The sequence below is a fragment of the Homalodisca vitripennis genome, chromosome 7 (assembly GCF_021130785.1).
Source record: "Homalodisca vitripennis isolate AUS2020 chromosome 7, UT_GWSS_2.1, whole genome shotgun sequence".
Classification (NCBI taxonomy): domain Eukaryota; kingdom Metazoa; phylum Arthropoda; class Insecta; order Hemiptera; family Cicadellidae; genus Homalodisca; species Homalodisca vitripennis.
The window spans coordinates 107,371,168-107,397,968 of record NC_060213.1 but is presented as its reverse complement, the minus strand read 5'-3'; the positions used below and the strand labels follow the sequence as shown (position 1 = coordinate 107,397,968).

General features: G+C 36.1%; 1 protein-coding gene across 1 annotated transcript; it reads left to right on the top strand.

Moving 5' to 3' along the window:
• On the top strand, positions 1-25,545 carry LOC124366166 (gamma-glutamyl hydrolase A-like). The gene is made up of 6 exons (XM_046822515.1): positions 1-333; positions 19,433-19,659; positions 19,752-19,863; positions 21,159-21,397; positions 24,511-24,691; positions 24,824-25,545. Exons 2-6 carry the CDS (start codon positions 19,433-19,435, stop codon positions 25,013-25,015), a joined length of 951 nt encoding a protein of 316 aa, XP_046678471.1. The 5' UTR covers positions 1-333; the 3' UTR covers positions 25,016-25,545.
• The last annotated feature ends 1,256 nt before the right edge of the window (positions 25,546-26,801 follow it).

Here is a 26,801-nt window from a genome sequence, read left to right as displayed (position 1 = left end):
TTGTTTCATTGCTGGATTGACGTTATGAATAATATAAACGAGCTATCTTATCATTCTGTCACGTGGAAACAATTGGAATGAAAACATAGTGAATATTTCATGTTCTAGGAAAGTCAAAGTCGTACATTTCGAGATTATTATCTAGTCTTGCGACTTTCAGTGATTCCCCTCAGTGGCAAACTATTATCCTTCCGTTATCGGGCGCAACTGCGCAATTATACCACGTGACCAAGCCATCTGGCAGAACAGTCGCGGACTTCTCCCTTGTGTCATTACATAGTCACAGCTGAACTGTATTAACTGGTGTCTGGCAAAATCTTCTAAGGATTCAAAGTAAGTATACTAAATTATATGTTAAATTCAGAATTTCCTTTTAATTCAACTAACAAGGCATTATTGCACTGACTGAGAATGTCTACTTTAACGTAAAAGATGTCTAACTTTTAAAAACTTCTTGATCCTTTTTCCATACCTAAAATCCAATTGCTTTAACAAATCTAACCGTTGTTCGAAGGTCTAAACCTTAAATTGATCACAAAATTTCAGGATAAATATTAAATCTAAGACATTAATTGAAACATTTGAAACCCAGACGTTTATGGTTATGACCAACCAACAGAATTCGCTAGTGAAGCCGCTGCCGCATGTTAGTTCCTAGACAGGACGTCAGATAGCGTTGTGAACGTGTTTGATCTTTTTATCTTATATTTGCTGCGATTTAAACTGCAACAGTTTTTCTTTTAATTAAATTAAAAATATTCAGGTTGAGTATGAAATTAAAAGGCATTTATCATTACCGTACAGGAAATATGGAATTGATTTTTTGACATGACAAGAGTTCCAAAGTCTTTCAAATGGGTAAATTTAGAAATATAGTTTCTCAATCTTAGACATTTTAAAGTGAATACCACCTATATTTTGCACGCGTTTGAACCTAATAAGAACAGAACGTTAGGTTATGAGGATAACAATAAGATATAATAAGAAAGGATAAAATACTCACTGTGATTTAAAATGTGTTGCGCTCATATAATATTTTTATAAATTAAGTGGGCTTTCTTTCAAAATCTGAAAACAAATACCTTTAGTTTTTGGCAAATTAAAAATGTGTACTCGCCATGGTCCAAAAATACAAAAATTAATAAATAATTTTAGTACAGTTTATACTTTCCTCACATACATAAGTGGGTATCAATTAAGGCATGTTCTTACTGTATAAGATAATCTAATTCGATCTCGAGTTACGTAAAATTAAAAAGTACAACATTGTGATGACAGTTTTTAGACATACTATAGCATCAAAATAAGAGTTTATTTCTTCCTGTGTCTAAAGTAGCCCTTAGATTGTGATAAAGGGGTAATAAGCGCGATGTGTTATGATAAATGGTGTGTGCAGAAAACTTGTTTGTTCCACCGTGCTTTGCGATAGTGTACTCATTTAATGAGACAATGAGAACATCTCTTAGATTATACTGGATGACTGCTGGGTAATCTATACCGAATGGACAATACACATGGGGTTGGATACCGCTGAGGTCGTAGTGATGAATACTCGAAATTCGAAGTTTACATATCTGTTTAATATTGTAATATTGGCAAATAAAAATAAAAGCACCACTTCTAGTTGGTAAAATGAAATGAAATTAATGCCACGTTGCTGCCAAATAGAGTATGAATGAACTAAAATATGATACCATGGGATGGGCCTCAATATTCCAATGTTCTATGGATTGTACCTTCGAAATTAATAATTTATTAAAACTTTAAAAACAACTTCCCTTTACGATGAATTTGTCTCACAAACGCGGGCGTCAGCATTCTTGGCTCGGCAATGCGGTTGTAGACGGAAAAGGGAAGACTAGTAGACTGGAAGTCTAAAACATGAAGTAATTGGTCTTGAACTCAAGAATTGAGCTCGAAGAGCGAAAAAACCTAAAACAAAATCGCGACAGTAGATATCGAGACAACCATTTATCGAGACAACTTATAATCACGACAACGTGGTCTCGTCAGAAGGACATCGCCATACATATTATCCAATATGATCTGGCAAATAAAACACATTCAAGGCAAGTTGCTTTACAAGTTATTATTTTACTTTACATTGCATTCAAATTAGATGTTTCGTATGAAAGGGGTAACTTATGATACGAAAATGTAAATGTTTACTTACGGACAAGGCGCGCGAGGTGTTGCTACGGTAGCGACGTTCGGCAGCTACAAAGTTCCCGAGAGAAATAATTAATACGCGTGCCAATTAGGTTATCAATCCGCCGAAAATGTTGTTCCAAGAACATCGGATGTAACTTATACTAGCCAGTAACGAGTAACTGGGTTGCGAAAATATGTATTAATGAAGTAAGACTAAATAACGGTACAAATCCATTTAGAGCCGTTTTGTCGTCTGGGTATCTCCAAATGTTGAAACGATGCAAGGAGGTCGTTTTGAATGTCTTCGTTGCTGACCTATTTTGGGTCTTTTCAGAAGGACGAGGACTCCAGATTCTAGGAGTGATGTCTGTGACTGTGTCACATTTCAGACGCTGCACTAAGCAGAATGTGAAATGGAGCTAAATTCAAGTTTGGCATTGATAATCATCAAAGAACATCTCAAAAGAACAAAAGATGTCAAATACATTCAGTTTTGAAAAATTATTGTTACTAAATCATAAATCACCTCGAAATTTTGAAGTTTCGATGTACTAGCCTCAACCAAATATTTTAATCGTAGGATAAAGTTCTTCTCATTTTCTATATTCTCTCATTTTGGATAAACCAATAATTCGTAAAACATTCAGGATACTTTCAAAATTCTTACAAGGAAAACAAACGTGGCACTGCAATTCACTTCTTTAGTTCTTCTTAGATAAACTCAGCTGTCTTCGTAAAAATATGCTTTCTCACCTCCAAAGTCATTCATGAAGCCTATGATCAGTAGAATGTTCTTTCCAACATTCCTGGAGATCAGAGCAATAATAAGTCGTAAAGAGAAGTGAGATAGATAGCAATTTTATCTTTTAATAACTATCTCAGGTCAAAATTCATTCCGTAGAATTTCAATGCTAATTGCAGTTAAAATCCACATTCCCTTGGACGTCAAGGAATGTTGCCTAGAAACCCTTTTGATCTTGGGTCTTCTTGGATTATGGAAGATGGTGAAAAATGGTCTCATGATCTTATGTCCAGTTTTGGTATCATAAGGCAGATCAGGGGTGTAGAGAACGGTTTGGGTATTAGATCCAATCCTTTTGGTTTGATTGGCTCATATACTAAAAAAGGTTGCAGTCATTTCAGGTTTGTCAAACTTCATTTTTGTCTTAAAACGTCAAACGTGCAGTCAAAATAATCAGTCTTGTTGCTTAAACTCGTCATAACCAACTGCAATTCATAATTTTTAAGATTAAACCAGCCTTATCAATAAAATTTTCTTACCATTTACTGCAGAAGGTCCATTTAGATTTATTTAAGAATTCGTTGAAAAGTTTTAGCATGATAATATTCTCTGTATCAATTTAAACTGATATTTAATTTGCAATCTATTTGTTCCCATTAGTGGCAGGCATAAACCCCGTAATGCTTTAGAAAAGACTGATTTATTATCCCCCCCGGTCTAAAATACTGCAGCCAGAGCCAAATGACGTCAGGAAAAGATGATTAGGTCAGGAACTGAGTCCGGAGCCTTGGATCAAACGACACGTGTTTAGTAGTAGCGGTTCTGTTTATGGTCAGTTATGGTTTGTTTTATGGTTCGGTTCCGAGAAGCTGCCACGTGCAGTCATCTGTAGGACAGGGATTCGTTCCCGGAACTCGCAAATGTGTGAGAATGTTCCCTGAGAAGTTTGCAATTTAGCCAAGTTGTCTTCTGAAACACGGGAGAGTGTCATAAATTAGCGAAAATTTGTGGAAGTCCATATTCCTTCAAAAACTAGCTATTTTTCGGCTTCCTAGCATATTTTAATAATTAAGCTTGAAGTTACAACAATATAGCCTGTGTAAAGGTTGCCTACTGCTTCATATTTTTTCTTTTTACATTAAAAAAAAATACAGTATATACTAAATTGTTTTAGTCCTTATGTCAATTTTAAGTTTATAACATTAGAAAAATTTTAATTAAATCATAGGACTGCGACAATTCCCATCTTCCGAAAATAGGACACTACGTTTTCAGGATCGAAATCAACCCTCTTTATAACGTTTCAATTAAACTTCATGAAGTTTTTTTTTTGCTCAAGGATGGTCGCGCTCAAATCAGACCACTGAGTTATTTCAATGCTTTGACTAATTCACGTTTACATTGTCGAATTTACTTTACGGAGGTGTTACACCTATAATGGTTATCTATTCAAAACCTTTTTTTCGTTTTAGAATGGTTGTGGAAAGTCAATACTTCTCTGTGACCAGTCTACCAACTTTTGGTAGTGACATATACAGCTAAATAACAGCCATATTATGCAGAATCCCCCATCTTACCACACCTGCAGGCCAGCAACGCCAATTTGTCTTATAACTTTCAACTGTATCACTTTTAGGAAATAATTCTTGGTTGGCTTCCTCACATACGTTTTTCCACTGACAAGTCGACCCAATTTTATAGAGATCTAAATGATGACAATAGTAAATTAATGCTAGCTGTAACCTCTACAGACCTGGCACTGCAGTTCTCTAAACGAAAAATTAATCGCAGTTCAAAACCTTGATGTACCTATCTAACTATCACTACAGTTTTGGCACTACATGTTAAATGTCACTCTTGACAAGATCTATACCTTTATGACAACTTCGTTGAATAATTGACGGGTTTCGAATAGCGATACTTTGTCAATACATTCATAAACAGTAATATCCTTAAAAAAATTCGGATTGTTGTAGAGTTAGTATTGTTGCTCATGTTCAATATAAATATTAGTAATCCCATCAAAGTATCAAATCGTTTGGATATCTCAGTGAGTATTTTGTTTTGATTAATGATTTAGAAGGATGACAGAATTTCCAACCTATTCCATCGTTATATCTTATTATGTCACATGCAAGTTACGGGCATGCCTACACAAGAACGTAGCCAGGACAAAATTTGGGGAGGGGTTCAGACAACTTATATTTTCCCCTAGTAAGCGCCCATTTTGTTCCTTAGAAATTTCTTGACCCGTTTCTTTGTTGAGATCGATCTTTCAGCAGCAGTACATGTCAGTAATACTGAATTATTTAAATAATAATAATCGATTACTAAAAAGGTAATTAAAAAATTTGAAAATTTGGGTGGGTCCGGATTCCTCAGATCCCCTCGCTTCTACGTTCTTGAGCTTACACATATGATGGCAACAAATATCTGGAGTACTATTGTCACCCTAATGAGGTCAACAGAGGGAAGCCCCGCTGGAAGTGTTCTTCCTGCATGAAGATTGACAATGATAAAGATGTGCCAAAGCACTGCTGACAAATTTTAAAGGTGTTGGCGATGGGTTCTCAGACTTTCTAACTGGATTTGTCTCCTAAGGAGCTGCTAGCCTCTTGACATAACCCACTCAACTCCACAGATTCCTCCTATCCTCTCTGATCAGGGGACAAAAAGCCAACCCCGCGGGCACACCGGAAGCCACGACAATGGCAGTCGCTAACGACCTGCTGGTGGAGTCTGAGAGGCAGAAAAACCGAACCACGCCCAGTATAGAGAAGAAAGTGTCACTTTGATTCCCTCAGGATGTCACGAGTCAGTGTCCGTTTGGGCCCTTGTTCTCCCAGACACTCTGACAGTGACAACCCTTCCCCCCATTTGTCACTGCGGCTGCCCCGTGTTTGTTTAGGCCCGATTGTCCCCTTATTAGGCATTAGCGACCGCTCAACAATGCCCACGATGATTTGACGAAAGTCCATCATCATCGCCTGCGCGTCATCTGGTTGTCGTTATATGTCGCTTAGACTGCGGCTCGGCGCGGCCGTACACGTTGTTAGTGTGATTGAGTTCTTGTCCTTCTGATCCCCGCGGACAAACCACCCTGGGGATGATTTGCTTAACCTCTTCAAAATTGAGGGCTAATTGCCCCTTAGGGGTGGGCCATTAAAATGGAAACACGGCTTGTTCCACTTCCTACCGTAAACTAACTTGCCTAACGCAGGTTTACACTTATGAATAGATTCTCCTGCAGTTAATTAATTTTAATGCCTCCACCTAGTTATTACTTAGAGTATACTATTAGAGTATAGAACTATATATTAAAATAATATTAAACCGTCAAGGAGATAAAAATTAAATTTTTATTCAAGCAAGTCACTGCCAATTTAACTGTCGATAGAATTGATATTAAAATTAGAAATCAGTTGGTTAATAAGATCTCACACTATAATAACCATGTCCTGTGATATTTTCACTTATCAAAATGGATGAGGTATAAATTTGGATTACATAAATTTAAAGAAATGTTTAACTTTTAAAATCTATTAAAGATTAAAACGTGGTTGGAAGGGTTGATTCAGACAACAGTTGAGTTTTGCTCCAGTTGAAAATGGACTCTTTTCACTAGGTAAAGACACTTAGACGAGGAAAAAGCTCCGTATGGATTACCGATTACTCAGTAGCCATCCATTGTAATCTACATGAAGAGGTGTTCCATGACCAGAAGTGTGAACAATGATTTTAATTGCGATAAAAGACAAAATGAAAAAGTCAACGCAATGGATTTGATGATGAAAGTGGAAGAAAATTTAACGTTTCATTTACCACGTTTATAGTATTGGCAATTTGGGATTGCGGCTGGAACAAGGCAGGTTCACACACACACACACACACACGCGCGCACGCGCGCACGGATGGATAGAGACCATAGTGATATTAACTACTACCTCACACAGATGTTGTCAGGACAAGGATGCTTCAGGGCGTACCTTCATCGTTTCAAACACGATAACTCCGCAGCGAAAGTTCTTAAGGAGCTGCGGTCCATCGAAAGAAAGAGAGCAAAATACATGGAAGAAGTCAATTGAAGAAGTCACTACCTGAAGAAAGAGCTGCTTCTCTATATATTCTCCCCGTGAAGTAATGCCTAGCGGTGGTTTCCGCGGGGATACAGAGGCCAGAGAAAGATGAGGTTTTTAGTCGGTATTGACATCTGAGTCCAACATACCCGACTGGTCCTGCAGGATACGTAAAAGTATTTTTTCCCCAAACTGTATAAAAACACACACACACAAATGCAGGGCACTAAGACCGACTGCATTTCCGCCCTATTATTTACCTTGTGCATCTCCCCAATTAAATCCATATTGTTGTTATTTGTAATTTTATCCTAAAGTAATTATTGTACATCAATTACAAACATGATGATCAAAAAGTGATACCAAACAACGTATAATATACTGAAATTGTCTCAGAGTATTGTTTAGTCGTGTTTCTAATACTTACTGAATAATCCGGTCCGGAAAGTAGGGCGGAAAACGTCCAGTAGACCCAACCCCAACCCTTTGCGTTCGTGAGTGTAAGGGATGCTTGCATGCAAGGCGAATACCTAGCCCTTCAGCCCCAATCACAATTTGCTAATACTATAGCTCGCCTGTCTCAATTAGATATCGATGAAGATTGATTTTAAATTGATTTCTGCCGCTTGAGCAAACCAATTAAAATTTTGGAATATAGATTAGCCGCTGGAGTAAATTATTTGCTCGAAAACAACCTTAATTTCTTTAACTAAATTATTATATAAACGACGAGTGTCATAAATTGTGACTCGGCCTAAATCGGTGATTAAAGATAATAAAAATGTGGTGATAATTGGTTTCGTTCAGAGGTGTTATGTGGAACATTGAATATTACTTTATCATGAATATTTTAATATTAAATCAATATGACAGGAAATTATTAAATTAAACATAGGTTACGAGGAGAGTGAAATTGAAATATAAATTATTATTTATGCTCGTATGATAAAGTTAGAAAAATTAGAGATTCCACAGATTGTTGCAGAGTTTAATTTTTTTATTTGAATTATTTATTTGAAACGAATATACTACGAATATATTCTGTATCAAAATGAAATTGCATACGTGGTTTCTTTATTTGCAAAGTTTTGCAATATTTTTGAAGTAGGCTAATATTAAATTGAAATTTCTACTTAACAATGATAATACTTACTTTGATTGAATTTTTTATCAATAAGTCCACATTGATATTTTAATTTAGTTCTATGTGAATGTTTTAATGTGTATGTTAGTTTAATTTATGTATTACTAGCAGCTACCCGCTGCTTCGCTTGGAATTTCGTAGACTTTGCACATATAAGAGCACGTCTGATTCCAGTGAATTAGGGGAGACCGGGGCAAGTTGACGACGTTAAGGAATAAATATTTTTAATAAAATATTGTGATAAAAATAAAAGTCTTACGATACATAAGAGTTAAGTATAAGTCTTTACCTACATTTAATTTTTTTTTTAATTATAATAATATCAATTTTTGTTTGTAAATTTTAGTTCTTATGAAACAATGCAAAAAATGTCATCTTGCCCCACCCCCGGGGCAAGATGACTTTTTGCATAGGGGCAAGATGACGAATGTTATGGAGGTTTAAATAAACACGCTACTTTGTAAAAGAAAAGGCTGCTAGTCATTTTTTATTTTATGTACAAAAAAACTGACAAACTAGCAGTAGTCACAAACAAATTCCCCACCTTCGTAGCTTGTACAATTCTCGTGCCACCATTCACTGCACTTGGAACACTGGATCCACTCTTCAACTGGGTGGATCGGAGTATTTTTCTTCACACCCAGACATCTAACTTCACTGCCTTTTGAAGTAGAAGCTGTGTTCATACACCTAGGACGTTTTTTGTAGGGTCCAAACTTGAGTTTCTTTGAAACCTTTGAAGCTCGAAGCTCTTCTCTTTTTCTTTTTTAAGCGCTCTTTTTTCATCCTTCATTTCTTGCTTTACTTCCAAACACATTTTTACTGGCGTGCTTGTTATAATACTAGAACTTAACTTCTGAACTTTTCTTTTCTTATCCTTTGGTTTACCTTTAGGTAAAGGCTTAAAGTCGAAGACACTTGTATTCTTCTTTACCGGGATTGGGGCAACAGTCTACTAGGCCTACTGTTTCTTGGCGTTCACTCAGCTCAATGGTTTCTTCTTCAGGTTCACCTGGAGTTTCTGTTGTATTTGATGTTGTTGATTGGATAGTAGGATTTTCATCTTCATTATAGCTAGGGTCTAGGCCTACATCCAGGTTCTGATCAGTTGTTTGTGATGCAGCAAAGTCATGTTCGTCGAATACAAGTGGATTATAAGGTTCTATTCCTGTGGACCTGAACCCACTAACGGCATTGCCAACAGTTGCAGCCTTGAAATAAGCAATGGTCAAAAAGCTCACCAATTTTAAAGTCACTGATGGTCTGTCCTGGATTATTGACCATGAAGTTGTCACAAGCTTGACTGTAAAAGGTTTTCAGCGAACCAAAGAATGAAACGTCCAAGGGCTGAAGACGGTGTGTTGTATGAGGAGGAAATTCCAACCATAACAATATGGTTATCTCTGCATAAGTTGATTGCCTCTAGGGTTATGTGGGTTCTGTGATTATCGACAAGTAGCAGGATAGGAGAATCAACTGTGGGTTTTGCATTGAGGATAAAGTGGTTCAAAAACTTTACGAACAACTCTCCGTTGCTCCAGCCATTATCGCTGCAGTGGCCCACACTACCTGGTGAGCTCTTTTCCATGAGTTCAGGTCGCATTCGCTTTCTGGCAAATACCAAAAGAAGGGGGTAGGTAAGTTCCCGTAGCATTGATGCAACAAATAATAGTGACGTTCCAGCCTCTCTCCCCAGACACAACTTAGAAACTCTTCTACTTCCTTTTGGTGAAATTACCTTAGGTAATTTATTGGGCACAGTAGATAGTCCTGATTCATCTGCATTGTAGATATTAGCAGCGGAAAATTGTGTTTTTCTCGCACTTCCTTCAAAATGGAGAAAAATTTATCAACACTAGGTTTGTTGAAACCCATTGCTCTTGCAACAGATGTTTGCTTCTGGCTTACGCATACTAAAGTTGTGTTTTTTCATAAAGGTAGCCAGCCAATCCTCACCAGCCATTTTAGTTTCTTTATTAAACGGATGAGAAATCCCTAAGTGTTCTGCGTATTCAAAAACGAGTTTTCTGCACTGCAACTTGGTCATTCCAAAAAACATTTGGTCCATTACCGTCAAATAGTTGTGTAAATCTTGGAGCTGCTCTTCATTGAATACTTCTCTATATCTTCCTCCATGGACAGGCATATCCTAAAAAAAAAAACTTGTTTAAGGGGAGCAGGAAAGGTAAAAAAATTTATATTTATTTTATTTCATTATTTAAAGTTTGGGTACTTTTTAAGGTTTGGAAAATGTAAATAATAATCGTTGTAGGTTGCTTAGAAATGTTGTGGATGAAGTAAATGAAAATGTTATGTGTATTTGCGTAAAAAGCTGGGGTACGGATTATAGTCTTGTCTTTGTAACGTGAGAAGTTGTTATAACCAAAGTAAATTTTGTTTTAATATCAAAAAACAAGGTGGTAAATAATTTAACTTAAAACAAGTTGTAAATAAAACGTGGTGCAAGGTGTAGGTGAAAATAGTTACCGAAACGTTCTTTTTCAGTCGGCGTCGAAGTGTTGCCTCTGGAACATTGTAAGTTTCTCGCTGCTCCCAAGCAAGTCATTCTTCCCTCCTTGACCTCTGTGAAAGCAGTATCCATGTTGGTTTTTTCCCACTCTCCTCTAGAGGAAGTCTTTTTGTAGTTTCTCACCATCTCTGGAACCAAAGTAAAACTAAAAATCTGTACCCGCATATTAAATTAATAAAAATTCAATTCTAAAGTAAAATTGTTAAACAAAAGTGTAGATTAAATTTTTTTTTAAATAAGTGGTTAAGTCTCACAGTGTCGTCAGTTATTAGTTTACTTAAATCAAAATTGTATGCATAACCATACTTCTTAAAAGTTTCAGCTTTGCACCAGTAAAAAATTAACCGGGGCAAGATGACGAACACGCCATCTTGCCCCACGTCATCTTGCCCCGAGCGGCCGTAATAGAGTAGGTAAATTTTATTGGCATTAAGTTTAAGATAAATATAAACAAACATGGTATTTATGAGTCGCCTAATACATAAGGTAAATATAGGTAATATTGAAAATTAACATATCTTACCTGCGTATTCAATAAACCTTACGATGCAAAGGCCGAAAGTTACAAAAACGCACTCCAAAAAACAACAAGCCGCTGTAACAACACACACAATGGCGAACTTGTCTTCACTGCCAGTTATTTCAGAGGCCATCCGTGTGGAGCGCTACTGACATTCGACCGGTGCTACTACCTAGCAACTAATTTGAGAAACTAACCATTCGTCGTCTTGCCCCGGTCGTCAACTTGCCCCGGTCTCCCCTATATTTGGATGCTAATGTTAAATGCTTTGTTGCCACAATGAAGATAATATGTTAAAAAGTATATATTTATGGGCATTTACTCCTGTTTTAGTTTTTATGTGTACCATAGTTGATATTACCGTGTTTTCCAGATAAGGAATATATATATATATATATATATATATATATATATATATATTCATAAAATCAAAAAAATGCTAAAGATTTCTTTTCCTATTTTGGAATCTTCCCCTGAAACTAGACATTTATTTTCTAAGCCCCCCCCCCAAAGTAATTTTTAAAAAACCTCAAAATTTACAAAACATTGTCTCTAGACCGCAATTAAACTATAAGGGCAATCCAAAAAGTATAACATCAAATCTGTACCTGGGAGGCAAAGGGCACTATGTCACAAAACTGTTACTTTTCAGGAGAACAGTTTGAAAAAAATGTTTCAATATAAAAAATGTTATATCTTATCATTTATATTCAATACTAAATTGATTTTTTTATATTTGATATTTTAACTTATTGTCTATTTAAACTAACTGTTTTAAAACAAACAAAAACGGTCATTTACCTATTTTAAAATATTTTATTAAAAGACTTGTTGGACTTGGTGCTTTTTACCTCTGAGAAAGTAGCGGGTTGTTAGAAATAAAAAGGACATAGAGTTTTAATTCTTTGAATTTTTTACAGTTTTAATACTTCATAGTACTTAAACTGGTTACCATAGCAACTCAAAATTAAAATAAACACTGTATTTCCAAAATAGTGCCAACTAAATCAGAGTCTTCTTCTGGGTACATGGAGGTGTTGTTGCTTCTCGGTAGATTTTTGAAGTAGTCATGGCACACAGTTGGGAGAGTTGGGAGTATTGGCAGTAGTGCTATCAGATCATTGTATTTTGCTACATTTATTGGTAGTCTCTGGTGTGATACTAATAGAAGAGTTTCCGGGGAACGGTAGTTCTTGTCCTCTACGGGATCGAACATAACTCATTTCTGAAAAATCTCCGTCAAATGAAGTTTTGAAGAAGAGATGACCCCATGTTTTCTTGTCTGGCTTGTATGTGTATAAAATGTGACATGAGAAACAGTGTTTTTGTCAATATCATACTTTCCTGGACACAAACGGAGAATCTTTGCCTTTTAGCAAGGACTCAAAGTTTTTAAAAATCCTCTAATTCCATGTTAAAATACAGAGTATTTTGAAGAAGTTTGCCGCACCAATTGTTGCCAGTCCCCAAGGTGTCAGTATGCTCATACTGTTAGCTTTCTTTATTTTTCTCTCTATGAGAGCGTGAACAGTATCAGCCTCCATATGCGTATGACCTTTGAGCAAAAAACTTTTGATTAATGGTTTTTATCATAGATTTGTTTTGTGTGTTGACCATAACAGTTGTCAGTCCATAAAGTGATATCTTGAACAGCTGAACCTGAAATCACATTGTCAGCCCACTTCATGATAGCTGGGTAATTTCATTCCCTCCTCTTGCTCCTTTTGTTTCGTCCCACATCAAGCAGTAAAACTGTTGAGTCACAGGCATTCATGTTATAGTAAAGTCAAGAGTCCAAAGTTTTCTTTTGTAGAGGCTCAGCCCACTTGTAATTAAAGGTGTGTCGGTAAACACTTCTGTAAATCACCAGTCAAAACTTTATAAGAAGGATCCTCCTTGGCAATTTTTGAGTCTGCAGCTTTCAAATCGTAACGCTTTGATCATATATGTGATTCTTGTACTCGGCTTGTATTGCCTCTCTTTCTAACTGACTCAAATTACCTTTAAGTTTAGCTTGGTACTAATCGCATGTATCGCATGTGTCAACTTTCAGGTGGTTTGAAGGAAAGATTGAACCTTTTGTTAAAACACGTCACGATACACCCAGTTTTTACCAATATTTTCTTCAGGGATGTTATTCGATTTACAGAACTCAAGGTATATTCTCATACATTTTTTAATTAACATAATGCAAATCATGGAATTTGAGGGTTATGTTCAGTAAACATCTCAGTGGCACATGTCAAAAACACATGGTACCTAATACCAGGTCTTTTATAAAAGTTTAAAAGTAAACAGCACTATGTCCAAATGGTGCCTTTTTCCTCTACGGATTTACATTTTAATAAGAGGTATAAAGCACTATAACTAGTTGGTGCTTTTTACCTCTCAACTACTCAGTGACATAATGCCCTTTTCCACTGGCTATCTCCCTTATTAATAAACATTGGACTTAGTGCTTTCTACCCAAAAAGAAAACATACAAGTAGAAAAACTTGGTGCTGATATCCCGATTTTGGAAAAAAAATGGACATAGTGCCCTTTACCTCCCAGGTACAGAAATGTAACGTGTGCAATCCTTGTAACAAGCCAAGATTCGGCATTTGTAAGATGTTAATAAATTCTAAATCGTTTAAAAGTAGCACAACTGAAAAAGGTTATCCTATTAAAGGTAACATTGATTGCACTACAAAAAACATAATTTTTCAACTAACCTGTAAATTCTGTCCCAAAACACTATATTGGAAAAACCAACACTCCATTAAGAGTGAGAATGACCAATCATCGATTTGAAGTTGTTCATCAAAATTATGAGAGAAAAATTATTTAAATCACTCTATGAGAGGAATCACTCTTATTTCGCTTACGAGAGAAATTATTTTGTAATCTCTGCTCATGCGATTCAACACAATCAAAATAAATTAGAAAATTGCTTCAGCCTAAAAGGAATTTACCATTTAGAGCCAAATCTCAATCAAAATACTAATCTGATAAATTTAAGAAATATTGAAATCGCACATCTATTAATTTTAAAATCAAGGCAACCAGATGGGTTGAACCTAAGATAACCTCTTTTACTTCTTGTAACAAAAATTTTTAGTTCTATGTTAACATTTACAAACATTCTACACACAGCTGATTGGAATCTTGTTGTTTATGGTATTTATTTGTTAAAATGTTATTTTGATTATGTTTTTTGTTCTTGGTTTGACTTCTGTTTGTATGTTATAATTCAGTGTGGTTCTGATGAAGGGTTCTGTTAACTCGAAAATTAAACATGAGCACTGAATATTCTGTTTTTGTATAAACTTTAAAGTACTTAGAAGAGTATTAAAGCCGATTGGTATTACAGAAGATGTAATACCATATATACTTACCTTCGGCTAAATTTCTGGTTTCACAATTTTGTTTGTTTTGTTGGCCTTATCACAAGGTATATTATACATAAGCAGATCTATATCAATCAGAATAGAACTAATTTGGTTTTTATAATAATCTTTAAATTCATAGCAAATGTAAAGTAGTAATTTTGCCGTTGAAATCCGCATTACAATATTGAACAAGCACTGCATACTTCACATTCACTGAAACTTATAGTTAAAAGTATCCTTTAACAAAAAAATTTTATTTTATATCTGGATATTTTCTTACTATGTGCTCAACCGCGGTTACTTAACAGGTTGAAATAAGAAGTATTGTTGGTATCAAGCTTACTCTATGCTTTCAAGACTGTCAATGTAAACAAATAGAAAATAGTGGATAAATTAATTAAAAATATTGTGGTGTTATAAAACAATGTTTACATAGTTGACTACATATAACAGGTTCTTTCAATTCATGTTTCGCAACTTCAAAAAACCAGTGATGCGTAACCTGGAGAGATGTTGGAAATAATAATAGGCATAATATGTTAACCAGCGACTCTGAGAATGACCATGTAAATTTTCAGTACAATCGGTCGAGCAGTTTTTTACGTGACTGAGTAACAAACACGCTCAAAGAGAGAATGAGAGAGATATAATTAGATTTTTATGCAGTGTGAGTTAAAAGTATGGATACTCTCTGTTGAGTTTTTATGGACGATGATGGAGTATGTAACTCGGGACATATTTCCAGGAAATAGGAGTAAAATCTTTAGTCACTGATATAAATGTTCCCATTTCTTCAAAATTCTTTTACTAGGTTGAGATAGAAACTCCAGTTTCCACTCTTATTCTTCGTTTATGAAGACCTTTCAAATGTGAAGTCACTAAATGGACCTTTACATTCAAACATTTTAAGCCGCCTCCCCCCCCCCCACACCTCCCAAATCCCATTTTGGGGGAATGGGCAAAGTTGTAACAGTGACTAAAAAGTTCACTTCTATTTCCTAGAAAGGTGTCCCGAGTGTATCCATACTTTTAACTCACACTGTATAATAGCATAGATATTATGTATATTAACGTATATATAGCATATATATGCAGTGTGAGTTAAAATATATATATATATATATATATATATATATATATATATATATATAATTATTTTTATGTAAGTTCTTGATGAATTGATTTACAACTTTTGTATGTGCCAAATAGAATATAAAGTTCTGATTCTGAACTGCAGTGAAAAATGTATTTTGTAACAGATCTTGGTAACAGAATTGCTGTCAGTTATCATTTTCTTACTTATAAGGGTAAGATAAAATATTGTGATTTTCCACAGATATTTTAAACAAAATATAAAAATACACTAGATATGAGTATTTTATCTTCAATAAGGTGTGGCATGTTAAGACTGAGATAACCATAGTGTACAATCGGACTTCGATTATTTACTTGGAAATTGTATTAAAACTATCTTTCTTTTCTATGTATTCTTGTACCTTTATCCTGTATTTAGTTATACTGTCTTAATAGATATAAGCAATAAACTCACAGGTAAGGGATAGCACTTTGGGGATAAACTATAGAAATCTGTTTGACTTACGGAAACTTAACGTTTTAACGATTTTTATTAATACACCCTTTCCAATGCCTCGTTACATTCTCCACACATCAGTTAAGTGTTGTTGTGGAAGCTATGCTATTATTTCTCAATGGAAATGGTTTCACAAAAGTGATTAGGATCCTTAGGAAGTGACCCTAGGAGTTGACGTGAAGCATCAACCTACTTCCAGGGTCAAAGTTTAATAAGAGAAAGCACTGCAGGCTGACCCGGTGCCCGCTAGATTGTCCGGGAATTATTGAGGTTTCGGCGGAAAATCGAGTTCGACCTCGTGGAGTCTGCGGACGTGATCCGGAACCCAAATCTCTCATTTGACATTTTTGTTATGGCCTCTACCTCAATCCATCAGTGAAATGATGTAATTGGTACTTCATACACAATGAAAACCCTCTATAAATGCTGTACTCTATGGAACCATGTTACCCAGAAATACTCTAGAAGGTAGACCTCTGCAATGCATATATTTCAACGTCTTGTATTTCAAATTATTTAAAACATTGCAACAACGGAAAAAGCTTTGGATGTTCAGTATCATAAAACGTTTATTTTATCAATTGCTGGTAACAGGTTAGTAATAAATATTAAACACACAATTCTAAGTTACCAAAACAGCAAAATAAGGAAACTTTCTGCCGTAACTGCTTGCTTTAGTTGCGCGGAGTTGAATATGACTAGTGGAGAACATATTTAACAACCAATATCCTATATTATGTTTCAGTATCATTCACTGTTTAAGCAGTGACTTTGTAAAAAGGTATTTCTTCAGCGAAATTGCTCAGGTAGAAAAATGTCAATGTAAATACATCTGAGAGTATCTTCTGAAACCATCAAGCATATCGGAGCGTAGAAAATTGCGGTTGACAATTAGCCACCTGCGAGTTGAGATCTCCATCACCCTTGCTTCCGTTTCAAACCGAAACCAACGACTTGATTGGATGGGGTGGATTATTCAAGGATTAGTGTCAATCAGGCACTTGGATCGAGCCCTCGACCCCAGGAATGATTGATTGACACAGGCAGATACACGTGTTTCTGGACGGTTAGGGAAATTAGTTCTGGTTCTCAGAAATGTTCTGATTGTGTGGCACGATAACGATTGGTCGAAAGATATATAAAACGTTTTTGGTTTCTGCTTTCTTCATAAACTAATGCGTGCTCCACACTAGGGTTGCGTTACAGCCTTCGCTGGGGTTGCATGCAAAATTTCAAATTTATTATCATCACGGTTACCTATAAAACCAATGAACAAAGTTCCCTAATGCTCACCCGAATGCAATGGAATGACATGCACCATCATCGTACTCTATGTTGCTTATATAGAAATGAAGCCTGATGCACAATTCCAAGTTTATAGGTTAGCCGTTCTCTATATACCGAACGAACCAATTAAAATTTCTTTTATGAGCTATAACTTTCGCTCATTGAGGCATCCTCTAGTTGTCATTCAATAAATGTCGTATATAAATGGCTTTAAACAGTTGTCATAAACAGATTTTGAAAAATCTTTGGCAAAATTATGTAATATCGATAACAACTAGAAGATTTTCTAACAGGTGAAATCTATGCTCGGTAATAAAAATGTGGATTAATAAGGTAAGGCTAATTTATAATTATAAATAACTATTTCAAAGTCAAAAATAAATTATATTTTGTTTCTTTTTAACCAATTCATGTTAGCTTATGGCAATTATGGGAGTTATCTAATAGGACTTTGATATTTTCCTACTAACTAAAATGTCAGTTATTTTTCTGCAATCATGTGTTCCCTGGACGAATTTCATCATAGAAATTTCAATTTTAAGTTTTGGTCCCATCAGTGGATTACAGATTGAACATAAAAAATCATCATTGCCTAAAGCCAGGAGTTTCTCAGATATTATTAACCTCAGCAGAAGCACACCGCGAGCCAGATCCCGCCCAAACCACACAACGACCAACGGCTCGGCAAAGGGACAGACCGGATTGAAAAATGGATTCTTACCCTGCAAAAAAACCAACAAAGACCACTTGTAAACTATCAATAAATATAATTATGTTTGGTTTTATCAGTCGGGTGATCTCAGTGAAAGGGCGACACCCGGAAGAGAAGGGTTGAGGTCGATTAGATAGTTATCGCACCACTGCCTTCGCGGCACCTGGAACCCTAACCCTTCTGGAGGGCGAAAACCCTTCCATTACCCAGTAATTGGCGGGTTTCCAAATGTACCGAAATAATTGCCTTGATTTTCTAAAGGACGGATGGTAAAATTTTATGAGTTGAGTTTATTTAAAGAATTCTTAGGCTCCATTGATTTTTCCTGGCGATAAAACTTCTTTTCTATATTAATACGTTAGGGCATCATAAAAAAGGGTTCATAAGTGTAATTTACTTTAAGAAGGCCATGTATGAAAGAAATTTAATAATTGTGTGAGGCATTAATGTGTTGAATTATATGACTTGAAGCATACGGAATTCCAGAAATATTGTTGATTTAAATGAAATTCTTAAAACTCAAAAACAAAACGAAATAAAATCTAAAGGTTGAAAAGTTCTTCCATTTCGAAATGCTTGAGGCGGTAAGAAGTAGGTTATGTGACATAATAAATAAATATATAGACAACCTGACAGGAGCAGTTGCTTCGATGACTATCACCTACTGAATACTATTACTGTCTATTTTGTTACCAGACGCGCATCTCTGCTGTTCTATCCTTGGCTGTGCTGATGGTGATGCTCATGGGCGAGGACTATCACCTACTGAATACTATTACTGTCTATTTTGTTACCAGATGCGCATCTCTGCTGTTCTATCCTTGGCTGTGCTGATGGTGATGGTCATGGGCGAGGACTATCACCTACTGAATACTATTACTGTCTATTTTGTTACCAGATGCGCATCTCTGCTGTTCTATCCTTGGCTGTGCTGATGGTGATGCTCATGGGCGAGGACTATCACCTACTGAATACTATTACTGTCTATTTTGTTACCAGATGCGCATCTCTGCTGTTCTATCCTTGGTTGTGCTGATGGTGATGCTCATGGGCGAGGACTATCACCTTATGATTAATTTCCGGTGTTTATTTTGTTACCAGATGCGCATCTCTGTGTTCTATCCTTGACGGTGCTGATGGTGATGCTCATGGGCGAGGACTATCACCTAATAAATACTATTTCCGGTGTTTATTTTGTTACTAGATGTGCATCTCCACCGTTCTATTACTGACGGTGCCAATGGTGATGCTCATGGGCGAGGACTATCACCTACTTAAAACTATTTCCGGTGTCTATTTTGTTACCAGATGCGAATCTCCGCCGTCCTATCATTGACGATGGCGATGGTGACGCTCATGGGCGGATCGGAAGGGACAAATCGTCCCATAGTGGGCATTCTCGCCCAGGAGCTTCCCTGGATATTGAGAGTTTTCGGGAGAACCAGCTTCGTACCTGCCTCATATGTAGAAGCAGTCGAGGCTTCTGGAGCCAGGGCTGTCCCCATATTCATCAACCAAACTATGGACTACTACAGGCAAGTGCAACTAAGAAGAAGTTTTAAATAATTCCAGCACCCTGTTCAGTTTATGTGGATTTTGCTATTAACCCGACCCCGGAATGTTGCAGGCACATGATGACTTCCATAAACGGTGTCGTGTTTCCGGGGGGCGGAACAGATTTTAGTGCCCCCCACGGCTATGCAGCGGCCGGCAGGATCATCATGGATATTGCCCAACAGGTCAGGACTATAATACAGGGTGTCCCGTAACTCTCTGGTCAAAGGTATACCAAGTTATTGCTCAGGGCAAGACAAACATATGAACACGGGTCTCCGATGCTTAGTTCCCCATATGTCTGTCTGTATGTGTTTTTTTTCTATTATTAAAACACTAATATCTTAAAAACTAATTAATTAAATTATACCAAATTAGGCTCAAATGTTTATGATAAGAAGGCAAGTTGCTGAAAAATATATAATGAAAACATCTTTAGTATTTTTAAAATGGCGGCCATTAAAAATTTTAAACTTTGAATATCTTAAGAACCTGCAACTTTTCTCAAGATTTACAAGAATAACAGTTTTAGTGGATTTTATTACAAATCTCATGACATAAAAATTATTTAAATATAATAATTTAGAGCAGATTTACTGTGACAAGACATGGCTCATACTGAGAGCTGCCGTATATTCACTTTTGTATCGATGGCTATTCACTGAGATTTCAATGTAGGCCATGTCTTGTCGCAGTAAATCTGCTCTAAATCAGCTATTTATTATTCGATTTAAATAATTTACTGACATTAGATTTGTGATAAAACCCTCTAAGATCTATAATTCTTGTAATTCTTGAGGAAGAATTGCTGGATCTTAAGATATTAAAAGTTTAAAAGTATTTAATGACTATTTAAAAAGTACCAAAGATAATTTCATGATATGTTCTTCAGTAACTGGTCTTGTTATCATAAACATTTCAGGCAAATTTGGTATAATTTAATTAATTAGGTTTTGAGATATTAGTTTTTTATTAAAAAAACACATGCAGACATATAAGACATGTGGAAAACTAATAACGTGGAATACTTTTGTCCAGAAAGCTACGGCACACCCTATATAAACCGATTTGCGATATTGGACTTTTAAAACCATATCAGTAATGTTCAGTCAATTCAAAATTGTTTCCTCAAGGTTAATACAGATATTTAAGGAACAAAAACTAAAATTAACATGAACCTTTCAAAAACTGTTGTCTTTTGTTCTGAAGGGCGCGTCTAAACTACTACACAGACTATTACTATGTTTGAATGATGGTATTCTTGTTAATCTTGATTTGTTTGATCGTCAACTATAAAGTCAACAAAGACTCAATAGCCTTGAGGTAATAGCAGAAATTGTTCAGAATATGAGTCGTAACGGTCCAATGGTATATATTGGCCAAGCTCCCGACTACCGGACTTCCGGTCTCCCAAGTAAACCAGTTCGTGGACCTTCAAATAGTTAGAAATCAGTTACAAATAACATTATTTCTTCTTCAGCTACAAGACTCCGGCGTGTCCATCCCCATCCTTGGTGTCTGCCAAGGGTTCCAACTCCTCATGTACCTTTCGGCCAACAGCACATCCGAGGGCTACATCTTAGTGGGTTGTAACGCCACTGATGTTGCTCTCCCTCTGGACTTCCGGCCGGGATTCAATCGGAGTTCTCTCTTCAAACGTGCCTCCGATGAGATTATAGAGATCCTGCAAAATCTCCCCGTCACCTCAAACCACCACAGGTATATATATGCTCACAAATATTTTATTCCTATTGGTCAGTTTTACAGATCGTAATGTGTAGATAATACAATTATAGGTTTAAACCGTATCATTCTTTCGAAATATGAGTGATCTCCGCATTTTACAGCTCGTTCTCAGTAGCCACCATATAGACGAAGATACAATCAAAAAGAGTACGGTACCTATTCACAAGGCCTACTAAAAGGCAGGAGTAGCCATATACAACGTGTCGGCTGACAGGTTTCACTGAAATTGCTTGCACAATTTCTAATCTATAGTTCATTTCGTTCTCGAGGTGTCTTGCGGACGGATAGACAGAAAGTCAATCTTACAGAAAATACATGTTTACATCCCTCCGACAGTCAAAAGATAAACTTCGTCAGCTATGGGCGTCACCAGCCGATGGCCCAGGGGGGGGGCAAGCTGATATGGAGAATGAGAAAAGTACGATAGTGGTCGACAGATTCTTTTTTGATTCGGTTAATTAAAATATATAATTTTAGGGTTTTTCTAAACTTCTCGACCACTTCAAAGACCAGTCAAGTCAAATATTGAGGACTTTGGTTGCTTTACATTTGGTAACTTTTTTAGAATCTCTAGGGGGAGGAGCAGCTACCCCTCCCTGCCACCCTCGGTGACACCCTTACCAGTGGCGTAGCACACTCGGGTGGCACCCGGTGCGGAAGTTGGTGGTATCACTCAATCGAAACCAAAAAGCAATAAATTTTATATGATAAAGGTTATGGATATAATATTTTTTTTCTTTTCATTATCTATCACTATAGAATAATACACGTTTAACAATTCACGCCAACCAAACACAACATACTTCACGATACAAATGAGAAATGTTGCAACTGAAACGTCAAAGATCGCGAGTATGGGACGGGGAATCCCCCACGACAGCGTCAGGCTCCTATGCGGGAATGCCCGAATTATACATAGAGCTGAGCTATATGTAGTGGGGGAATCCCCGAAAAAAAAATTTGTGCTAGCGATTTTTTTATATTGTAATTAAATTTGAAAGACCGGGTGGGTGTCACCCCAAAAAGGTGACCGATGCGACCCGCCCCCGCCGCCCCCTTTGCTCCGCCACTGCAGCCTACGAAGAGGTAGCCTTCAATGACGCTCAGCCAAATTCTGTGGTTGGACATGCCCGTCATAGAACTCATTTTATTATACAGAAATGGATCTTTGTGTAAAATTGCAAGAGTACAGATGAAAATGAAGTATCTATTCACATTATCAATTTTCGTTTTTGTTCATTAAGTTAGGTTTGATAAAGGTGTCCAAGCACTACGACGCTAGGTGATACAAAAATATTGTCACAGACCTTTAACATTGACTTCCAACTCTATTATTTTGTCTTTTAACTACATTAATAGAGATGTCACATGTTGCAATCTTATATCGTTGTGCTCAGTTTGTTTACAAATTTATCTATCCTGATATGTTCTTGTTACCACAACAGTGACCCATAATATAGATGTAAAAATATTCTCTAACGTTTATCCAAATACCATGGAGTGACGTGCACCATTATCGAACTCAATATAACGTGTGTAATTTGATGACGCTCCGTTCAAAATCTGTGCTTCAGTTCTTTTTCGAGATATCGTGCAGACAGACATACTGACTGACAAACAGATATAACGTTTTACCCGCTATTCTAGTGAGAGGCCAATCAAGTGTTGACTTAACCACAGTAGTGTACATACTTTTTCTCTATTCTAGTATCGGTGTATTGTCAATAAATGTACCCCTCTACCATTTTTTTGCATATCCATAATTACTTTTCTAACATAATGAAGAACAAAAAATTAAAATATAGAGTATTTCTAAAATAGGCCAGAAAACTTAAAAAACGTAAAAAATAAATCAAAGGTACCTATAAATAAATGTTTCGAAAATGCTTAGTTTTCTGTCTATACGACGAAGCAACGTGAAGCTGACGTAGTTTGCGTCAAGGCATTGACGTTTTAGCACTAGCGTCGTCAAAGCAAACCAAGTCGACCAAGTTGTGTGTTTAATCCTTGTCAATTATTGTTGTTATTATTTTGTTGAAAGTTTGTTATAGTTGTATGTATATATATATTTAATGTTTTTCTTTATATATAGTTTTTTTTTTCTCTACAGTTATTATTATGTTTTAAATCATTTTGTTGAGTAATTATCATTATAGCTTTATATAGATTTTATGATGTTATAACCTTTATAGTCTATTTACCAAAGTATTATTAAATTTATAATTATTGTTAATATCTTCTTGAAAGGTTTTTGTTATATATCTTTATGCATATTTCACTCTGTTATCCGTCATTTAGTATATTTTGCCACGCACTGGTTTTGTTTTCTGATCAATAATTGCTAAACTTGTTCAATTTTTCTTTTTTTTAAACTCTGTGTTAATTTAATAGTAGATCAAGTAAGTATTGTCTAAGTCTTGAGCCATATGTTATTGGTATATTTGTGTATGAATTGGCTGCTTGCCGTTAATAAATAATAAATAAATAAATGAACCAAGTCGATTTCGTGAGCCTCTTGAAGACGACGAGCCAAGATAAAATATAAATGTAAACTGCAGATGTGATGCTGATAGATCAAAAGCGATTGGTTGGACCGTGTCTGGTGTTTTATCAATAACAAATATCCTACACTAGTGCAACCTCTAACTAACATTGCCAGGGAAGTCTCTGGAGCTAACAAAGTTACAACATATGGAAACCAATTCTCTCCCTTCCAGGATCATTCTATAGTTCAAGGTGCGGATGGGGTGGATTTCAGTGGTCAACATCTTTCCACAGTTTACCGCATCTTACAGATAGGACAACCAATCCCTTCAAGGTACGGCCAAACTTGCTGAGACATGTGGACGATGACATTTTAAAAATTTGATTCCAACGCTCCATCATCACAACTACATAAGAAATTGCCCTACATTTGGCCCCACAGGTCGTAGTTACCAGACACTTGGCAGTGCCTCTACCGCAGTGCTGATACCATGCCATGCGTGAATACGGAATGTCTTGGAGGACCTTCCTAGCCATTGGTCGACGAAAGAGAGAATAGATGATGTCTGAGATCCATAGTCATATAAGGATGTTTTGCTTAGATTCTGCGTAACCGAAAAGACGTTCAAGTCTCATGGATTGCAAAAGTCATGGCAGGTCCTTTCCACCAACCGGGACGTGAATGGCATGGAATTCATCTCCAGCGTAGAGCACTACCGGCGGCCTTTCGTGGGTCTGCAGTTCCATCCCGAGGTCAACGCTTTCAAATGGAACCCTGTACAGGTGAGAAGCCTTTATGGAGCTTTTCTTTTGACATTTGACTTTGCACGTTCAATTGCAATTCAATAGCTATTACGAAGTCAAGTATTGAGTCAAGTCATTTTTGATAATCCGCTGTTTTGATCATCCTGACAGGGTAACCCACATTCGCACAAGGCCATCCTAAGCGCCCGCCACTTCTACGACTGGTTGGTGGAGAAGAGTAGAGCCAACAACCAGAGCTTCTCCAACCTCCAGGAAGAGCACAACAGCCTATTCAGCAACTACTGTCCTGATTTAATGCACGGAAACACGGTCGACGAATACCGGGCATACTTTTTTTATTAAGTAGCCAGGAATGTAATTACCACATTCGTACAATACTCCTAGACGATTCTTGTACATAAGCGTTTTATATTTGTCACAATGATGAAGGACTATTTTTATCTACATTATTGCCCAAGAATTACAGTTCCTAAACTTCCCACCTATTGAAGAAGAGTTATTTAGTGGAAGGATCCAGATACTCACTTCCTATCCTTACTCTGTGGAAATTGAAACCTCTATGTAGTAAATACCTTGCAATAACAATAAAACTGCACTGAAATGAAACCAAACGAGATAATCAAACAATTTACACGGTTAAACTATTAAATACAATACTAATATTGGCATACAACTTTTTAAAGAACCTAATTGGTGATCGGCGGAACCGAGTCTTGCGACCCCAAACTTCAAGGCACATAGGAGTGATACACATGTAGCTAGTTTATAAAATATTACATTCTATGGATATAGTAATGTAAATCCGAGGTGAAAGCCTTCTTTATGGTACTAAATTAAATGTAAAGCGCTATATTAAATTATTTACTTATTGTTGAAAGCCTACCTAAAATTTACCCATTTTTGTAATAGCCACTAGTTTGCAAATAATAAAACTTACCAATAAGTATGGTTATAGTAAAATACTTAAACCAAACCACAGCACCATCTTTTGAGATACGAATTTTTAGACAATAATATATAGCCTGTCAGAAAAATAAAAACAAAGCACTTTGAAACTGTATTTTAGAGATACCTATTTGATCTTGTTTTCATCAAAGGAAAAACTTTAAGAATAATTTTAAACGAGTATTATATATGTTTGATATAAAAGAATAATAGATAAATGAAAACAAATACATTTTAAACCTATAAATGTAGTAGGCTTATATAATATATGAATACTTTAAGACCGCCTCAGACCGAACGTCTATCCATCCACTGGATGGATTTAGACGTCCATGTGGTACTGCCTCGCACCGCAAACGAATTGATTTACCTCTTGTCTTTCAGTTGTTGCGATCTCCGTCAGAGAAACATGGAAATAATGGATTTCTTGTACCGCACCTTGGTTTAACAATGAGTTTATAAGAAGTGTATCAGGGACAGTTTCAGCAGGCATGATGAAAATATAGCCCTGCTGTGTTCAGTTAGTAAAAGAAAACATTGGGGACATCCCATTAATAAAAAAAGAAAGGCGTTTGGTGAATCTCGCCATTTGATAGCTGATTTAGAGGGTGGTGAAGATAGAGTCAGACGCGATTTTAGATTAAATAAAGAACAATTTGAAGAGGTTTTGACATTTGTACAGAATGATATAAAAAAGGAGCACATGAATTACAGGAAATCATTCAAGCAGAGAACTGCTAGCTGTATGCTGGAGGAAGGTTTTTTTTAACTATTAAAAACCAGAAAAACCTGCAAAATCCAAAAGGTACTTTTCAGTTAATATCAACTAAAACACAATTTTATACACTAACTAAAACTCAAACTTTACATTGCATTTCCTATAATAAAAGACAAGAAATGTATTATTATATTTTTTGGTTTTGTATCTTATATCTTTTTTACCATTTACTAAAAATGAAATATGTTTCAAAACATTGTTACCAATAAGAAAAATGCAAAAAGAGTCGACAATCCGACAAGGAGCTTTAAAATAAGGAATTAGTTCGCAAAAACTGATTTTTATTGAGTACAAAAAATATTACATAAAAGATTTGCACAAAACTGAGTATCCCAACGCTTCAATCAACTGCTTCATAATTAATCACAATCGTTTAAATAATCCAACTCAAAACAATTAGTGATA

Coding starts and splice junctions, on each gene's coding strand:
- LOC124366166 (XM_046822515.1), top strand. CDS start 19,433: ATGCGAATCTCCGCCGTCCTATCATTGACGATGGCGATGGTGACGCTC. Junction 21,398..24,510: donor GTCACCTCAAACCACCACAG/GTATATATATGC, acceptor TGTTTTGCTTAG/ATTCTGCGTAACCGAAAAGA. Junction 24,692..24,823: donor TCAAATGGAACCCTGTACAG/GTGAGAAGCCTT, acceptor TCATCCTGACAG/GGTAACCCACATTCGCACAA.